This window comes from Lissotriton helveticus, chromosome 7 (genome assembly GCF_964261635.1).
Source record: "Lissotriton helveticus chromosome 7, aLisHel1.1, whole genome shotgun sequence".
Taxonomy (NCBI): domain Eukaryota; kingdom Metazoa; phylum Chordata; class Amphibia; order Caudata; family Salamandridae; genus Lissotriton; species Lissotriton helveticus.
Window position 1 is genome coordinate 1,933,861,806 of NC_136068.1, and position 17,439 is coordinate 1,933,879,244.

Consider the following 17,439-nt stretch of genomic DNA (forward strand, 5'->3'; position numbering starts at 1 on the left):
AATAAGATGAGTGGGCAGCAGGACGCAAACACAGGCAGGATTGAGGAAATGAGATGAGCTGGGCAGCAGGAAGCAAACACAGGAAGGATTGAGGGAATAAGATGGGCTGGGCAGCAGGAAGCCAATGCAGGCAGGATTGAGGGAATAAGATGAGGGGGCAGCAGGAAGCCAACGCAGGCAGGATTGAGGGAATAAGATGAGCTGGGCAGCAGGAAGCAAACGGAGGCAGGATTGAGGGAATAAGATGAGCTGGACAGCAGGAAGCAAACGCAGGCAGGATTGAGGGAATAAGATGAGCTGGGCAGCAGGAAGCAAACACAGGCAGGATTGAGGGAATAAGATGAGCTGGACAGCAAGAAGCAAACACAGGAAGGATTGAGGGAATAAAGTGAGCTGGGCAGCAGGAAGCAAACGCAGGCAGGATTGAGGGAATAAGATGAGCTGGACAGCAGGAAGCAAACGCAGGCAGGATTGAGGGAATAAGATGAGCTGGGCAGCAGGAAGCAAACGCAGGCAGGATTGAGGGAATAAGATGAGCTGGACAGCAGGAAGCAAACGCAGGCAGGATTGAGGGAATAAGATGAGCTGGGCAGCAGGAAGCAAACGCAGGCAGGATTGAGGGAATAAGATGGGCTGGGCAGCAGGAAGCAAACGCAGGCAGGATTGAGGAAATGAGATGAGCTGGGCAGCAGGAAGCAAACACAGGCAGGATTGAGGGGATAAGATGAGCTGGGCAGCAGGAAGCAAACACAGGAAGGATTGAGGGAATAAGATGGGCTGGGCAGCAGGAAGCCAATGCAGGCAGGATTGAGGGAATAAGATGGGCTGGGTGGCAGGAAGCCAACGCAAGCAGGATTGAGGGAATAAGATGAGCGGGACAGCAGGAAGCAAACGCAGGCAGGATTGAGGGAATAAGATGAGCTGGGCAGCAGGAAGCAAACGCAGGCAGGATTGAGGGAATAAGATGAGCTGGGCAGCAGGAAGCAAACGCAGGCAGGATTGAGGGAATAAGATGAGCTGGGCAGCAGGAAGCAAACACAGGAAGGATTGAGGGAATAAGATGAGCTGGACAGCAGGAAGCAAACACAGGCAGGATTGAGGGAATAAAGTGAGCGGGCAGCAGGAAGCAAACACAGGCAGGATTGAGGGAATAAGAGGAGAGGGGAGCAGGAAGCCAACACATGCAGGATTGAGGGAATAAGAGGAGCTTTGGGTAGCAGGAAGCAAACGCAGGCAGGATTGAGGGAATAAGATGAGCTGGGCAGCAGGAAGCAAACGCAGGCAGGATTGAGGGAATAAGATGAGCTGGGCAGCAGGAAGCAAACACAGGCAGGATTGAGGGAATAAGATGAGCGGGCAGCAGGAAGCAAACACAGGCAGGTTGAGGAAATGAGATGAGCTGGGCAGCAGGAAGCAAACGCAGGCAGGATTGAGGGAATAAGATGAGCTGGGCAGCAGGAAGCAAACGCAGGCAGGATTGAGGGAATAAGATGAGCGGGCAGGAGGAAGCAAACGCAGGCAGGATTGAGGGGATAAGATGAGCGGGCAGCAGGAAGCAAACACAGGCAGGATTGAGGGAATAAGATGAGCGGGCAGCAGGAAGCAAACGCAGGCAGGATTGAGGGAATAAGATGAGCTGGGTGGCAGGAAGCCAACGCAAGCAGGATTGAGGGTGCGAGAGGAGCAGAGGTAGGACTGAAGGAGCAAGAGAAGAGCATCAGTAGGAAACGAGCTTAGGCAGGCAGGATTGAGAAAGCGACATGAGCTGGTCACCAGGAAGGGAACAGAGGGAGGACTCTGTTTTCATATCTCGCTCTGGTCACAGCTGGAGTGGACCTCAATCTAGATCTGATGACGCTTGTTTTAGTGTTCTCCAAGAAGGTTGTGTTGACTTGCGTGGTGAGACAATGGGTGTAAAGGTGGCACAGTTTCTAGTTGGACCTAAATTATAACAGGTTTGGGTCACGGACAAACAGTGGTATAGTCAGGAGAGAAACTCTGCCCTGTATCCACAGGACTAAAAAAAACAAGATTTTAGAAAAAAAGCAGAATGTAAACATGCTGAGAATGAGACATTAACCCCTTGCACGCTGATGACGGAACCGCTCCGTCATCAGCTGCGGGTGCGCTGTGCTCATGACGGAGCGGTTCCGTCATGGCCCGCCCCGCTCGATAGAACGCTCATGCGCAGCGCGAATTCCGCGCCTGCGCTGAGGGTTCTATTGAGCGGGGCGGGCCATGACGGAACCGCTCCGTCACCAGCATAGCTCAACCGACGCTGGTGACGGAGCGGTTCCGTCACCAGCATGCGGCCGCCGCGCTGCCGCCCCGCCCCCTTAGCACTGCTAAGTCTCGGTCTGGAAGCAAGTAAGAGTCATTCTGGCCGAGCCTTTATTTGTTACTCTTTATCCCGTGTCTTTGGCTATTTGGGGGTGGAGGGGCCATATACTTTTGTATTTACTATTAGAATATGAATTGCGCACACTTTTATAATAGGAATTGTTGTTGGATTAATTTGCAAGCTGCACTTTAAACATGATATATTTGATTAGTCAGTCTTCCATGCTCTCTGGTCAGCGTTTTAGGGGAGCATTTGCCTTTTGTGTGGTCCTGAAGCACCATATTTGTTTAGGCTACACCTCCCGGAATTCAGCAGACACTTTACTTAAAGAGGTCTAGTGCACGGATGCCCCGCTGGCGGCGCTTATGGTGCTCCTAAAGAAAGCCCATCTGCGCCCGTCCGGGTCTGGATTGCAGCCAACGCCCCCCACTCTGCCAGTTTTGCACCAACCTCTGGTATAATATCTTGTTCTTTTGATGCTATGCATCCTTTGAAGCCATCTGTGGACTATGGTAAGCCTAAATCTCCTTGAGCCCCGCTCACAAGGGGATTTGTTTGCCCAACCTGCTCTTGGAAGGCGGCCAGTGCAATGCTGCCTATGCACTTACAGCTCCTAGAGTGCCTCCTGGGCTCTCCACTCACCTTATTAACGGACGTTCGCTTCCAAAACATTCTATGGAGGCTTTTAATCTTCTTGTCGATTTGAAGCCTGATTTGCTATTCCTTCTGGTGACATCGCTCTGTGATTCTTCTAACCCTGAAATAGCCTTCTCTCTCCCAGCGAGCTAACGTAGTGTCCCTCTGGATGGGGCTGGCTGCAGGGGAAGTGAGGTTGCAGTTATTTTCGGGGACTTAGATCAACGGCTCTCCTTTCCTTTGGATAACCTTCAGCAGGCTGAAGGGAAGGGCTTTTCTTTAAAGATTTCCCCTAATTTCTCCCTTTGGGGAGCCATTATTAAAACAGCCACCCAGGCCAGGAGCCAAATTTATTAACTCCATTGGTGAGGCTCTTAGCCCTTTTTAGGTCACGCCTAGTGCAGCGCGCATGCGCAGCTCAAGGAGAGGGCCTCTTGGAATCACTCTTGCTTCCAAGAGACTTCTCCGTGTGGGTCTGACTCCTCCCACACATTTCATTGGCCTTTGCGTGTGGCTTTCCCTAATGACAGCATGCAAATGGCCAAAGACGGGTGCATGTCCCGCCTTTCCTCAAAACTTTCCCTCTCATGGCCTAGGGGTCTCGGGAGCGAGTGGAGGAGCAGTGGCGCGCATTGTGCCAGATGCATTCCTCCCTGGACCAGGTTACTAATTAAACCAGTGCGGTCGCGCCACAACAACGCTTTCACTTTAATTATTTTTATTTGTACAATGCGCCCAGAGTGCGCTTCATCGGTAACCTGGCGGCCGCGTGCCTTTGTTTTGTGCTGCCATATGGGGCTTTAAATTTAATTATGTTTATTTATACAATGCGCCCACAGCGCGCTTCACATTTAACATGGCGGGTGTGCGCCTTTGTTTTGTGCTGCGCACCTAAATTAACCTGTAAATCCTTTTTTTTTTTGTCACCAGCTCGCCATGCCGCGCACTAACTTTAACTTTGGTGCCCCGGTGCCTATTCCGCAGATTAGTCTTTTGGGTCACTAGCGTGTCATGCTGCGCATTAACTTTAATAATGGCGCAAGTGCACCTATTCAGTAGATTACTTTTTCCCCTATGAATGGGTATCAGCACGGCACACCCCAGTTCCTTTCCGCCCTCTCATCGCCGCAGCGCACGGCACTGCTTGCAGTTTACTTAATCTCCTAGGCTTCGCTCATCAACACTTCCCACTCCGGGCTCTGCATTTAAATAGCCGCAGGCATACCAGGCATGGCTGCAACTACACCTAATTAAATCGGACTCTGCATTTTTTTTCCTGTGCCAAACGATCGGTTAAGCATTTTAAAGCATGTTCCTATCGGGGGCGGGGAGGGTGCTTCAACTACATTTAATCTCCCCGTCATGTCCCTCAGCAACAATTCCCACTGGAGCATCGTGAAATGGTGGCAGCCATGTCGAGCTGTTCGTGAAAAAGGGCAGCAGCTATATGCTACAAGTAAGTGACTAAGTAATTATATAGGAGCATTGCTTTCCAGCATGAATTTAATAGTTTTCCATAGTGGTTGGTACTTTTGTGAGCTCCGTGATAATCTACGTACGATATGGTGTGTCTGAGCTGCGCTGTATGTGTTCTGAAGAATGCTATATTTTAGCTTCTGCAGTGATTATGTTCACGACGACTTCGAAGTAACATCGGCATCTTTGAGAATGCATGTCCAAATGTAGCTCTGGGGAGTGTGCATAGTCATTTTTTTTTGCTGTTATATATAGCGCGGACTCGACACAAGAGTATTAGAGCGCTTTACATGAAGAACAGTTACGTTACACAAGGACACACTCATTTTTGGTAGGCATTGAGAGATTAGGTGATTTGCCCACAATCACAGGATGTTAAGCCGACGTCGAGACACAAACCTGGTTCCCCCAGAGTGTGTCCTTCAGAGGGTCAGACCATGTACATATATGTTCTGTGGCATTACTTAAACCTTTTAACATTGCTTACTAAATATCGACTAGAAAATAGAAAAACAACTTGTATGACTATCCGAAGAGGATGAGAGCATGTGAGCAATTCCCCTGGTGCATAATGTGCAGCATGGCTAAATACTTATAAGTTCCCCAAGACGAGACCTATTGGCTAGGCCAATGCTGGTTTTGTTTAAAGCCACTCATTTCAAGGTCTTGGGTGATTCTATATTTCATGCGACAGTCCTAATGATTCTAGGGCTGGTCATCTGACTGAAGCCCAAGCTTTACTCAATCTACAGCAACTTATTTAAGTGCCCACCAATGAGGCAGGTCGTTCCATTAACCATATATTGTCTATTTAAAGTATATTGGGACCGACCCCTCCTCTTACAAACTGGCATGGCCAGACCCATTGTTGTTTTCTTTCCATTTGCCTCTACCAGCTAGAGGCCTCCTAGACTGGACCACTCCTAGAGCTGCGCGTCCATGGAGGTTAGTGAATAAAGACAATCTTTTGGACATCCTGCAGTCCTCCTGCCCTTTGCTGTTAGGTAAGGGTGAGGGGATTGGGACTTCGTCTCAGGCTGCCTGCTGGCACAGAGCAGGGCCATGCACTCCCCTCATGGATCCGCCTTCCCCCTGTGGTTTTCCCGTGGTCTTGTGCTGGATAAAAAGGGACAAACAGTTGGAAAGGAAATGGAGATCTAATTATAGCCTGGTGGTTAATGTTACTTATAAACAGGCACTTAAAGAATTCAGGAAAAGGATGAAAATAGTGCAAGCTGAGCATTTCTCAGCTAAAATCAGGGCAGCAGGCACTTCCACACAAGAAACGTTCAAAGTTGTTAAAACATTCCTTTGGCCGAAAGCTTCCTCTGAAAGTGACACCAACTCAGGAATTGTGCTACAATCTGTCGCCTTTTTTTAGAAGAGAAGAAACAAAATTGGAATTAGCACCCATCAAAAGGTTATAGCATCATTAGTCTTCATAACACCGTGTGTCCATAGAAAAGATAAAAAGAGCAGGTCCAAAGTCCACTTGTAGTCGAAAAATGTTCTTTATTAGTAGGTTTCAATACTGTTTTTAAAATCCAAATAATCAAATATTGATTCTTTTTAGCCAACGCGTTTCGTCTCTGTCTAGACTTCCTCAGGGCTCAAGATACAGTATAGAAGGTTTTGATGGGGGCGTGGCTAGCAGCCGACGGAGATGGTGGCAGCCTAACGAGGCTCCCGAACCCACCGCCCGTAATCCGCAATATTATCCTGCACAAAACTCGGGAACCCCGTGAAATTATCGGGTGACCCCAGCTACATATCGCTGCCTGCTCCGGTGCCGCGGAAGAGCCGTTTCCTGCACCGAGTGCGACGTACAGGGCCGACCCACGCTGCAGACCTGAGGCGCAAGATGGCGGAGGCTCCATAACCGCCGGGACGCCGAGACCTGAGGCGCGAGCCCTGAAGCCCGACTGAAAGACCAAAAGTGTGACCCGGGAGTACTCGGAGGCGACTCCCCGCCGACAGAATCCTGGGACCCCCTGCGATCGAGGGGAGCCGCTGGAGGACCGGGCTCAGCGCCCCGCTGCCCTGGTGTGGCCCCTCCCTGCCCGGGAGGCTAAAATCGAGACCCTGGCGCCGGTGAGGCCTACTACCCCCGAGGTGAGCGAGCGCGCCCGACCGGCGCGGCGGACCACTACTGCTGCTCCGGCGCGGCCGACGCCCCTTGGGTGGGTGTCTTTCCCGCGCCGGGACCCCCGGAGCCGCGCGACCAGCGCCCGTGTAGTGACGCCGAGGGGTGTTTCCCGGCTGCCCAGAGGGACGTCAGCTCTGCCCCCATCCCTGAGGCCGGACTGAGACGCCCTGCCCTCGCAGGAGGACGCTGAGGGTACTTGGTGGCTGGGGGCAATCTGGAGGACGTGTTGGGCCCTGATATTGAGGAGTGGCAGGACTGGGAGCCCCGACTCCGCCGCGACCTTCAACAATGATCCGAGTGGTGAGCCGAGCCTACCGCATCTTTGTTGGCCTGGAGTGCCGAACTGGCCGAGAGCGCTCTAGCGGCCCCCCCCGCGCCGACCCTGAAAGAGCACAAGCCGACCCGGCTGGCCCTCAACCCGGGGGCGGTGGTTCCGCGGCGGGGACCCGGGCTGCCCTGACTGTGCTGGGGCCCGCGCATGGTGGAGGCCTTGAGGAGCGACGACACCTGATCATCAGAGGACCTGGGACCCGTGCTGAACCTTGCGCCCTCGACCTCCCTAGAGGAGCTGCCATCCACGGCTTGGTGAGACGCCCGCGAGGACCCCCTGGACCTGGCAGGGGGGGCCCCCAACCGGACCGGAAGCGCCCCGATAGGATTGCAGATCACAGTTCCCCTGGGACCACGCAAACGGACAGGGGGGCGCCGGTCAGCTAACGGCTCGGCGGAAAGAGGATCCTGAGGGGCGCGGTGCATCGCCCTCCCCGGCGTACAGCAGCGGGGCCGCGAAGCAGCCTGAGGCAGGCCTAGTTGCCGCAACGAAAACTGCTCACCGGCGGCCCCTGGGACGGCGGAGGGCGCGATCTGATCTTCCAGGTTCTCCCGCAGAGAACCCCCACAGCCGCACCACATAAAGACAGCCGGGCTCCCTTTTGCACACCACTGCCTACTCCCCTGCTGTCACGCTGCAATGGGGAAACTGAAGGGAGCGAGAGGAGATGCCAGCCCCACTACGGACCCTCCGGAAGAAACCCCTCCACCACCCACAGACCTACAACAAATGCAGGACACAATCCTCCGGGCGATTACAGACACGAAGGATGCCCTGCACCACGATATTGCACAGGTTTCAACGGGTCTTGGACTCCTTCGTGTAGACCATGCAAAACTAGCGGATAGGGTCAGGGAGACGGAGGACACCATTGCGATCTTGGCACCGGCACAGAAGTCGATGGAGGGACGACTCACCGAAGCGCTGGACCGCATCCAGGCTCTAGAGAGACGGGCAGAGGATGCTGAAAACCGTAGCCGCAGGAACAACGTGCGCCTCGTGGGCCTTCCGGAGAAAAAAGAAGGTACGGACATGGTGGGCTACCTGGATGACTGGCTGCGGACTGTAGTGGCCCCTGAGGGCCTCTCCCCCTTCTTCACTCTGGAGAGAGCACACCGTGTCCCATCCAGACCCCCGAAGCCGGGCCTGCCTCCTCGCCCGGTGGTCATCAAGCTGTTGCACTATAAAGACAGGGACTGGCTATTGCAGCGGGCCAGGGAAACAGGGCCCTTCCAAGTGGACAATAGCAGGGTGACCCTTTTTCCGGACTACACATTTGAAACGCAAAAACTGCGCGCCTCTTTCCTCTCCATCAAAAAGGAACTGCGCACGGAAGGCATCCAATACTCTCTGCTGTTCCCAGCCAGACTCAGAATAGTAGTGGATGGAAAAGCACAATTCTTTGCGACTGCGGAGGAAGCTTGGACCTGGTGGGACACCTACAAAGCAGGCACAGATGGGGCACGATTCAGGGCTGAGGAGGAGCGCCGAAATCAACCGGTGAGGAAATCACGGAGACTCCGGAGGCTGAGACAGCGCACCAGGAAACCAACGCAATCTCAAACGGAAGGCGAGCGGCAGGCGGCGCTCCAGGCGGTGAAGGATGTTTCGGGATCAACTCTGCTCCGGTCGGAGAAAGAATCGGGCTCGGAAGAACGGGGTTCGGGCTCGGAGACTGAATTATCGGAAATGAGCAAAACTGGAGGCCCGAGAATCACGCCACAGACTTCGGAAGTGATAATTGGCAGCTGACCTTCTGGACACGGCCATGGGTCACCTGGCGATGACATGCCGAATGGCCTCTATGCACACCTGAGCAGGACGCTGTTAGACTGAAGTATCGTAAGTTGCGCTGTACATGGCGGGAGGGAGTTGTGGAGACGACATCGGAAACTACCAGTAACTAGCTCACACTCCCCAGAGCCCATAAGGCTTCCGTGATACTAATCACGGGCACATAGAAGTTTAGAGCACGATTGCTCACCTGTTTGGATGGGAACTACTCAGTTGCAGTTAGGTCCTGTTCTGGGGGGGGGGGAGCCTGGAGTAGTTGGGGGAGCTCAGGGCTCAGTTCAAGGGGGGGGAATGTAGGGACTGTTGGGAGGGAGGGAAATGTTGTCGAACCTATTGTCTGGCTGCCAACCAAGCTTGAACTGACTCGTAAACAATGGGACTATGGCTAATATGGGATCATTGAAATGTGTGTCCTGGAATGTGCGGGGGTTGAATACTATGACAAGGAGGCACAAAATCCACTCTTATTTAGTCCGTAGAGGGGTGCACATAGCATTCCTGCAAGAAACTCATTTGACACGGAAGGAGGGAGTGGCGCTACAGCGTAGATGGAGGGGCCACCTCTATTACACTACATACTCTGCCTTCGCTAGAGGAGTGTTAATCTGGATAAGAGCGGGCGTCCCTTTCCAGGTCACTAGACACACTGTGGACCCAGACGGGAGATTTGTAGCGGTTGAGGGCCTGCTTAGAGGCCGACACATAGCACTTGCTAGTATATATGCTCCAAATGTAGATCAAGCGACATACTTTATGAAACTCTCTAGGACTCTGGCCAGCTACTTCACTAGTCCATTGTTAATAGGGGGGGACTTTAACTCAATTGCGGACACCTCTCTGGAGAGATCACACCCACCATTGCAGGCATCCCCAGTGTATAGACTAGCAAAGCACCGAGCGGACTGGCAGGGAAAATGGGATTTATCGGATGCTTGGCGGGTACAACACCCGGGGGAACGAGACTACTCATTTTACTCCAGCATTCATGACCTCCATGTCCGCCTCGACGTCTTCCTATGCTCGCAAACAGTACTCCCGTCAGTGACCCGAACTGAATATTTAGCGCGAACGATCTCCGATCACAACCCCTTACTCCTCACGCTAGACTGGATGAACGAACCCACGCTTATCCCGACATGGCGGCTAAGGCCGGACACGCTAGATGACCCACCTTTCCGTGAGGCGTTGGGAGAAAGGATCGCGCAGTACTTCGTGGAGAACGAGGATACTGCCTCATCTAGGGCTATAGAATGGGATGCATTTAAGATAGTAGTGAGGGGACACTGTATAGGAAAATTTGCGGGGGCGCGCAGGACGCTGATAGATGATTTGGATAAAGCTGAACTGAAACTGAGAAACGCAGAGCGGGAGCGCCCCAACCGCCCTGAACTTAAGAGTACAGTCAGCGAGGCGCGGGAGGCAGTGGCGGTGGAAGTGGAGCGCCTCCGCAGCTTTGACTATAAAACGTATTTGACGAGAACCCTCGCGGAGGGTGATAAAACCGGCACGCTCCTGGCCTGGCTAGCGAACCCCAGCCGAAACAGTAAGCCAATTATGTCCCTCAAGGGGAGTAGGGGCGACATGCTCCAAACGCAGCCGGATATACTGGACTGCTTCCGCTCCTATTACGAACGGCTATATCAGAGCAGGCTGGTGGACCGGGGCGCGGCAACAGACGCCTTCCTGGTCGACCTGCATCTGCCCCAACTGACTCGGGAAGACGCTGAATCCCTAGGCAGCCCGATAGACTTGACGGAAATAAAGGGAGCAATAAAACATATGGCACATAACAAAACGCCGGGACTGGACGGACTACCCGTTGAATTTTATGCCAAATACCTTGACCAACTGGCCCCACGCCTCCGAATAATTTATAATGAGGCCAAGGAGGCGGGCAGACTTCCTTGTTCAATGCGTGAAGCCATAATGACACCCCTCTTAAAGCCTCGGCGAGACAGTACAGACCCAGCGTCCTACCGGCCGCTGTCTATGTTGACGACGGATTATAAAATCCTCAGTACAATATTGGCCACCAGGTTGCTGTCCCATATGCAAGGACTAATCCACAAAGATCAATCGGGATTCATACCCACAAGAAACACGACGCACAACATACGCAGACTACTCAGACTGCTAGATAATCCTCCTCCCGAGGCACGGACCCCCCTGGTGCTCGCGGTCAATATAGAGAAAGCATTCGACAGCCTAGAGTGGGATTACCTCTATAGAGTAATGAGGATCTTTGGACTAGGTGAGGGATATATAGCGTGGACGAAAGTACTGTACGCGTCGGCAAAAGCAAGAGTGAGGGTCGGAGCCTTGGTGTCAGAAAGATACAATGTGCACCGAGGAACCAGACAGGGGTGTGCACTGTCCCCCCTACTATTCGCGCTCGCAGTGGAACCCCTGCCAGACGGGGCGACCACTACTGTGGTTTGACCTCCGGAGGAACCCGCCACTTCATCTCCTTGTACGCGGACGACCTGCTCCTCTTCTTAGAGGATGCCGTGGAGGCGGTAGCGGGTGCCGAGAGACTGCTAGAATGTTTTGGCGACATCTCTGGTTTACGGGTGAACTGGGCGAACACCTGTCTCGTCCCCCTGCAGAAGGAGGAGGCGCGTCCCCCAACCCTCTCGATGTTGAGATGGGAGTCCGACTGCCTGAACTATCTGGGGGTACACATATACCATGACCCTGAGGACCTATTGGACGGCAACATTGGACGCTGCATCAGAGCCTTACAGAGCAGTATGACCTTTTGGGCAACCCTGCCCCTATCTATGACGGGGCGAGTGTCACTGCAGAAAATGATAGCCCTCCCAAGGCTGCTATATTTTTTCCGGACCCTCCCAGTATGGATACCCGGAGCAACCTTTAAACGGCTTAAGTCGTTAGTAATCTCCTTTTTGTGGGGAGCGGGCAGGCGTAGAATTGCACTGGCGACGCTGACCCGCTCGAAAGACGAGGGTGGCCTGGCGGTCCCGGACTTTGAATTATACTACCTGGCGGCCCAATTACAATACTTCACGCAAGAGGTTGTGAGAGCTTATCGGGGTCCGGAACATGATAGGGAACTAGGGATACCCCGCCATGTCCTGGCATACATTACTCTGCAACAGAAATTAATACTCAAGGGACTATCTTTGGAGGAACGAGCGCTCCGGCTGTGCTGGAACAGGTCGCAGAAGCAAGCAGGGCCGAAGCACCCGTATGCGCCCGAAATCCCACTGGGTATGGTGACGGCGCTACCCCATGGGGGGAACTGGTCGGGACTACAGGACTGGGAGGAGGCAGGCTTACAAATGATAGGGGACCTCTATGACGACGGAGTTCTGGTACCATTTCAGACACTTCAAGAGCGCTACGACCTTCCAAGGGGCGACTATTTAACACACGCAGCGGTAGTGAGGGCCATACAAGCACACTGGGGAGAGGGGCTGATCGAGCCAAAGACAACACTAGTGTGCCAATACGCAATGATGGCGGCGGGTACATGTAAAGCAGTCACATGCCTCTATTCCCGATTATCTTACGAAAACATTCAACCCCTCACTCCACTTAAAATGAAGTGGGAAGTAGACCTGCAGAAAGAAATCCCTGACACAACATGGTCCCAACTAGTGCGCAGAGCTAAGAAAGGTACCAGGAATGCGCGCTTCCAACTTATCCACCTATATATCCTCCACAGAGCCTACTTAACCCCGAGCAAAGTAGCAACATACTTCGGAGTAGCAGACGCAGCTTGCCCTAGATGCGGCCTCTTAGAGGCAGATCTACTTCATATACTCCGGGGGTGCCCTCACATACAAGAATACTGGAGTGAGATAGGTGACACACTGAACACAGTAACGGACAGGGAACTGCATTACGACAATGAGGTCACACTCCTTCATTGGTTCCCACACACACGCAAAAACAAGCTAACAAGCAAATTCATAGACATGGGGCTGCTCCTAGCCAAACGGGAGCTGACCAAGGGATGGAAATCAAAGGCGGGACCAACACACAGGAGATGGCTGAACGAATTCCTGAAGTGGGCAACAGCAGAGAGTACGATCAGATACCAACTGGCCCGCCGAAGTTCAGACGAGAAAGCGCAGGATGCGGTGAGGGCGTGGGAGGCGTTAGTCCAAGCTCTGAGGGACACTACACTAGAGGAGCTAGAAGGGGAGGAGACAGAAGGCCCACCAACTCCACTGGCACCCATCGTTCACCCAGCACTGACACCAGACACACACAAACAGAGTAGCACGTGAAATTCCTCCTTCCAAAGCCATAATCATAGGTATTAGCACCAGACATAGGCGTAGGCACACAGAGGGGGTGGGGGAGGGGAGCGCAGTTCGGAATGAGCATTGACATAGTACAACGATCAATACTAGGAGTAGAGCGGGAGGGGGAGAATAAACGCATAAAGCAGAAGGCAACTGAACTATCCTCCCCTTACGAGTACCAGCACACCTATGAGCATAACAGGACCACGAGAATCGCCGCCCGACCTCCGGGTTGAGGGCTAAATGGCTGTGTATCATATGGTGGTGGGGACCGAGCCTGCAAGTACGATGTGTAAACTGTTGATGTGTCGCATGTATAGCTCTGCAATAAAAATTGTTTTACAAAAAAAAAAATAGAAGGTTTTGATATGTCCCACTCACAAAGGAGAATACAGTTGAACGACACAAATCAGTCAAATGTCAAAAACAATCTGAATTCGTCACAAGCTCAACTCAAGACGTTTGAGCTTGTGTGTGTTTAACACACACAAGCTCAAACTTCTTGAATTGTTGCTGGCTACCACGCCCATCCTTGTTACTTTGGTTCTCAAACAACGAACTCATATTGTTTTTGACATTTGACTGATTTATGTCGTTCAACTGTATTCTCCTTTGTGAGTGGGACATATCAAAACCTTCTATACTGTATCTTGAGTCCTGAAGAAGTCTCAACAGAGACGAAACGCGTTGGCTAAAAAGAATCAATATTTGATTATTTGGATTTCAAAAACAGTATTGACATCTACTAATAAAGAACATTTTTAGACTACAAGTGGACTTTGGACCTGCTCTTTTTATCTTTTCTATGGACACACGACGTTATGAAGACTAATGATGCTATAACCTTTTGATGGGTGCTAATTCCAATTTTGTTTCTGTTATTATTTGGGTTTCTTCAAAAAGGAAGTAAAGAGGGGTGGACTTCCTGGATTTGAGCACCATCGCTATACCATATAAGCCATTTGTAATAATCAGGTGCAAGCTCTTTGCCTCAACCCTCGTTTGTTTTTGGGTTTTTGAAGAGTAGATTGACTCTATTTGGTGTAGCTTTCTTCAGGGGGAGCTACTTACCCCTCTGATAGCACTATTTTAGCGACAGGGAATGTTCCTGTAAAGGTATCTGCCGGTTTACTTCATTTTAAGAAGATCTCTTTGGAAGAACATAGGCAGGCCATCTTACAATGCTGTCCAGGCTCTCCAATGGATTTGTGTCTGTCCAGTGTTATGACCCAGGCTGTTGAGATTGTTAATGCGATTTGTAACACAATTTTTAATGACTTATTGGCCTCTGGTGTGGTCCCTAAGAAGTGGAAAGAGGCAAAGGTGATCCCCACCATATTTACAATCCGGGAATATTGCATATCAGCAGCACCCTGACCCTCATCATCAACACCGCCATTCCGCCCGCCACTTTCGTGGATGAATGGAAAATTGCAAAAATCAATGTACTTCTCAAGAAGCCGACCCGAATCAACGGAGCACCTTCCATCCCTGCTCCCCTATCCAGCCAAAGTGGCTGAGAAGGCCAGCAACAAGCAACTCACAATTCCCCTCCCCTCGAACTTCACCATCTTATAGACAACACTCAATCAGGATTCAGAAAGAACCACAGCACCGAAGCCGCACTCACCGCGGCCACCGACGACATTCTGCTGGAAACTGAAGCACTGGCTCTTCGTATAAGCACTTCGGGGACAACACACATGGGCAACTCCCCAAGCTCTTAGATACCCTCCAGGCTGATAAGTACACTATATAAATCAACACAACATTCCACTGCTAAATAAACCTATGGCTGATCCCACCAAGCTGGATCATTTTACACCAATTTTGATGCTACCTGCTGCCTTTAAAACGTTGGAGGAGCCTGGTAAATTAGCAATTAAAAACTTTTCTGAAACATCATGAATTAATACTTCCTTCCAAGTCTGGTTTCCGCACTAGAATAAGTAAGGAAAAAGCTCTGCTGGAGGTCTCTGACTCCTAAGAACCATCTTGTTCGGGGACAGAGCGCTGCCTTTATCCTTTTGGATCTGTCGGCGGCGTTCGATACTATCCCTCATCAAATTCTTCAGGCCAGATAAGTTGACATTTGGGTAGATGGTGCTTCTTTGAAAAGGATCCAGTCTTTTTGATCAGAAAGGGGCAATTAATCATATTCAAGCCTTATTCCTCCTCTTCTAAATCATTCATTTAAATTTGGGGTCCCTGGCTCGAACCTATAACTAGGTTCAGGGCCTTTAACAACCAGTATAGCCCTCGTCAGCGGGGTATAAGGCTATGTTGTATTATACTGTATCATCTCAGTACATGGTAGATCTGCCTGCTCAAAGCCAAGCCTGTTTATTATTGTTTTACGTACGAACTTCACATTGAACAAGCTTAACGCCTGGGGCAACAGAGCACTTTACACCTTGAGAATAGAAGAAAAGGTCAAAGACAGAATGAGATTTGCAGCACACTGGCACAGATTGCTTGTGTGTTTCCATTTCTGGGAACTGCAGGTACACACAATGATATCCTTTGTCGAACTTACACTCAGAGGAATCCTGTCTGACTCTTCTCTCTGCAGTCTGAGGATCTTTATATATCCGGAGCCATGTATCAGCATTGACAATCTGATAACCTGATATGAGAAATAAAAGATGTGTCACCTTAATAGTCTGTGCCGTACTGCAGACTCAAGCACAGAGAAAAGAAGGAGATGAAAAAAGAAACAGAGGGACAGAGATAGAAAGTGGGAGAAAGAGGAGAGAAAGAGACAGGAAGAAAGACTGAAGCGGAAGAGGCATATACAGAGGATCAGAAGGAGAGATGGATAAAGTTACAGAAAGAGCAAATGAAAGAAAGAAAAAAAAGAGGGGACCGAGATAAAGAAAGAGAAAAGAAGAGATAGAGAAAGCAAGAAAGAGAGTTCTGATTTTTCCTGTATGAATTCACTTTAATCGTCACAAAAGTTGCAACAATACTAATGGTCGCACAAGGGCTTAGGCTTATCATACCTAAGAACTAAAAGATTTATGGTTGATTGTTTTCTCTTGTACACACTTTCTGTGTTACTATTTGGATCTGTTTTTAAGATTGTCTTAGAGAGTCACAATGCACTTTTTTGGTGGTGCGTATATGTTGAACTGACTATATAAAGTGCAACTAAATTGTATTTTGTAGACATGGTGGCATTCTATACCATTGTTGCTGACAGAATTGATTATTCTATGAATAATGAGGCCAATGAGAACCGCTGTGATTCAAATATACACATTAGGTGGGGTGCACAGTGCCCCCCACCTGAGAGTAGGGGGAAAAGCATTGTTTGCCCTCTTCAAATACAGCCCTGTTGCCACCTACACAGTGAAAGGCAGACAGGGGGCTTCAAGCGCGCCAGCCCACCTTTCTCTCCTGTGCTAGCCCCATGGCAGGTGCAAGTCCATGGCGGCAGTAGGGCAGCACATTAAATGTAAGGGCAGAAGTGTTAAAGGTGCCCCGCGGCACAGACCAGGTCACTGAGGCCTGTCTACAACATGGGCCCTGCTAGGGAGTTCTCACTCTTCAAAAAGGTGAGTGCTATACCATACCATGTAAACTGGACATCAGTCACAACCATCACTGTTGTCATTTAATATTTCTACTCCTTCCAGTAGAGGTTGGGGTGCCTACTATTAAAGCCACTGTGAAGTGTCAGCTCCTAGTGGGGTGTACAGCATTTGCATATTAGGTTATAATAAAGGCTGATTTGTGGACTCCAGTGTTCTGACAGTTTGTACAATTTCCAAATAAGATTGAGTTGTCCTGGTAGTTCATTTCTTAGCCTTGAGAAGACTCGCCTGATTCATAGAGTGTGCTGTGCTGTATCCAGGCTGTTTAGAAACTTTATAAAGTATGCCAAGGTGAGCAATCCATGGGTTGCAGAATTCATCCTACTGATATTCAAGCAGAATTTATTTACCCAGCATGAGCAAGGCCTGGTGAATTTCAATCATCACGTTCTTGTAAAAATCCTTCTGCCATTCCTGTAAGACCTTCCACTCCTCTTCAGAGAAACAGACGGCGACATCACGGAATCTGACCTGTTCCTAGAAGAAAAAGAATTTGATACGTTAAACAAGCAGCCAATATACAATATACAGAATGGTACATACTTCATTTTTAAAAAGGGGAAGGTTCCATCAAGTGATTCCCAGATAAATCATGGATTAGAATAGCCGAGTTCAAGTTCTCCTTGATGTCACTTGAAAACCCAAGATATACCCCACTGCCTTCCACCTCCTCCTCCGTGAGATGCCACATCCCTCATCAGAAATGTGGGGTAGCCTTCTGATGCAGCCATAATAAACAGTTTGATCTATCGATAGGTAAGTGTCACCAATGGGCATATTTTCAACAAAGTGTGTCATAGTCAAACCGTAGATGGCGAGAGCTGAACTTATGCGATCTATGATAT

At 50.5% G+C, this 17,439-nt stretch overlaps 1 protein-coding gene across 2 annotated transcripts in view; it reads right to left on the bottom strand.

Annotated features, from left to right (window-relative positions):
• The window catches only part of LOC144770941 (uncharacterized), a 118,256-nt gene that overhangs the window by 87,924 nt on the left and 12,893 nt on the right, over positions 1–17,439 (bottom strand). For both annotated transcript variants that reach the window (XM_078655778.1, XM_078655777.1), the window contains exons 3-4: positions 16,945–17,071; positions 15,535–15,624 (exon numbers count right to left, since the gene is read on the bottom strand). In XM_078655778.1, coding sequence (XP_078511904.1) covers positions 15,535–15,624; positions 16,945–17,071 — 217 coding nt within the window. The remainder of the gene's footprint in view (positions 1–15,534; positions 15,625–16,944; positions 17,072–17,439) is intronic.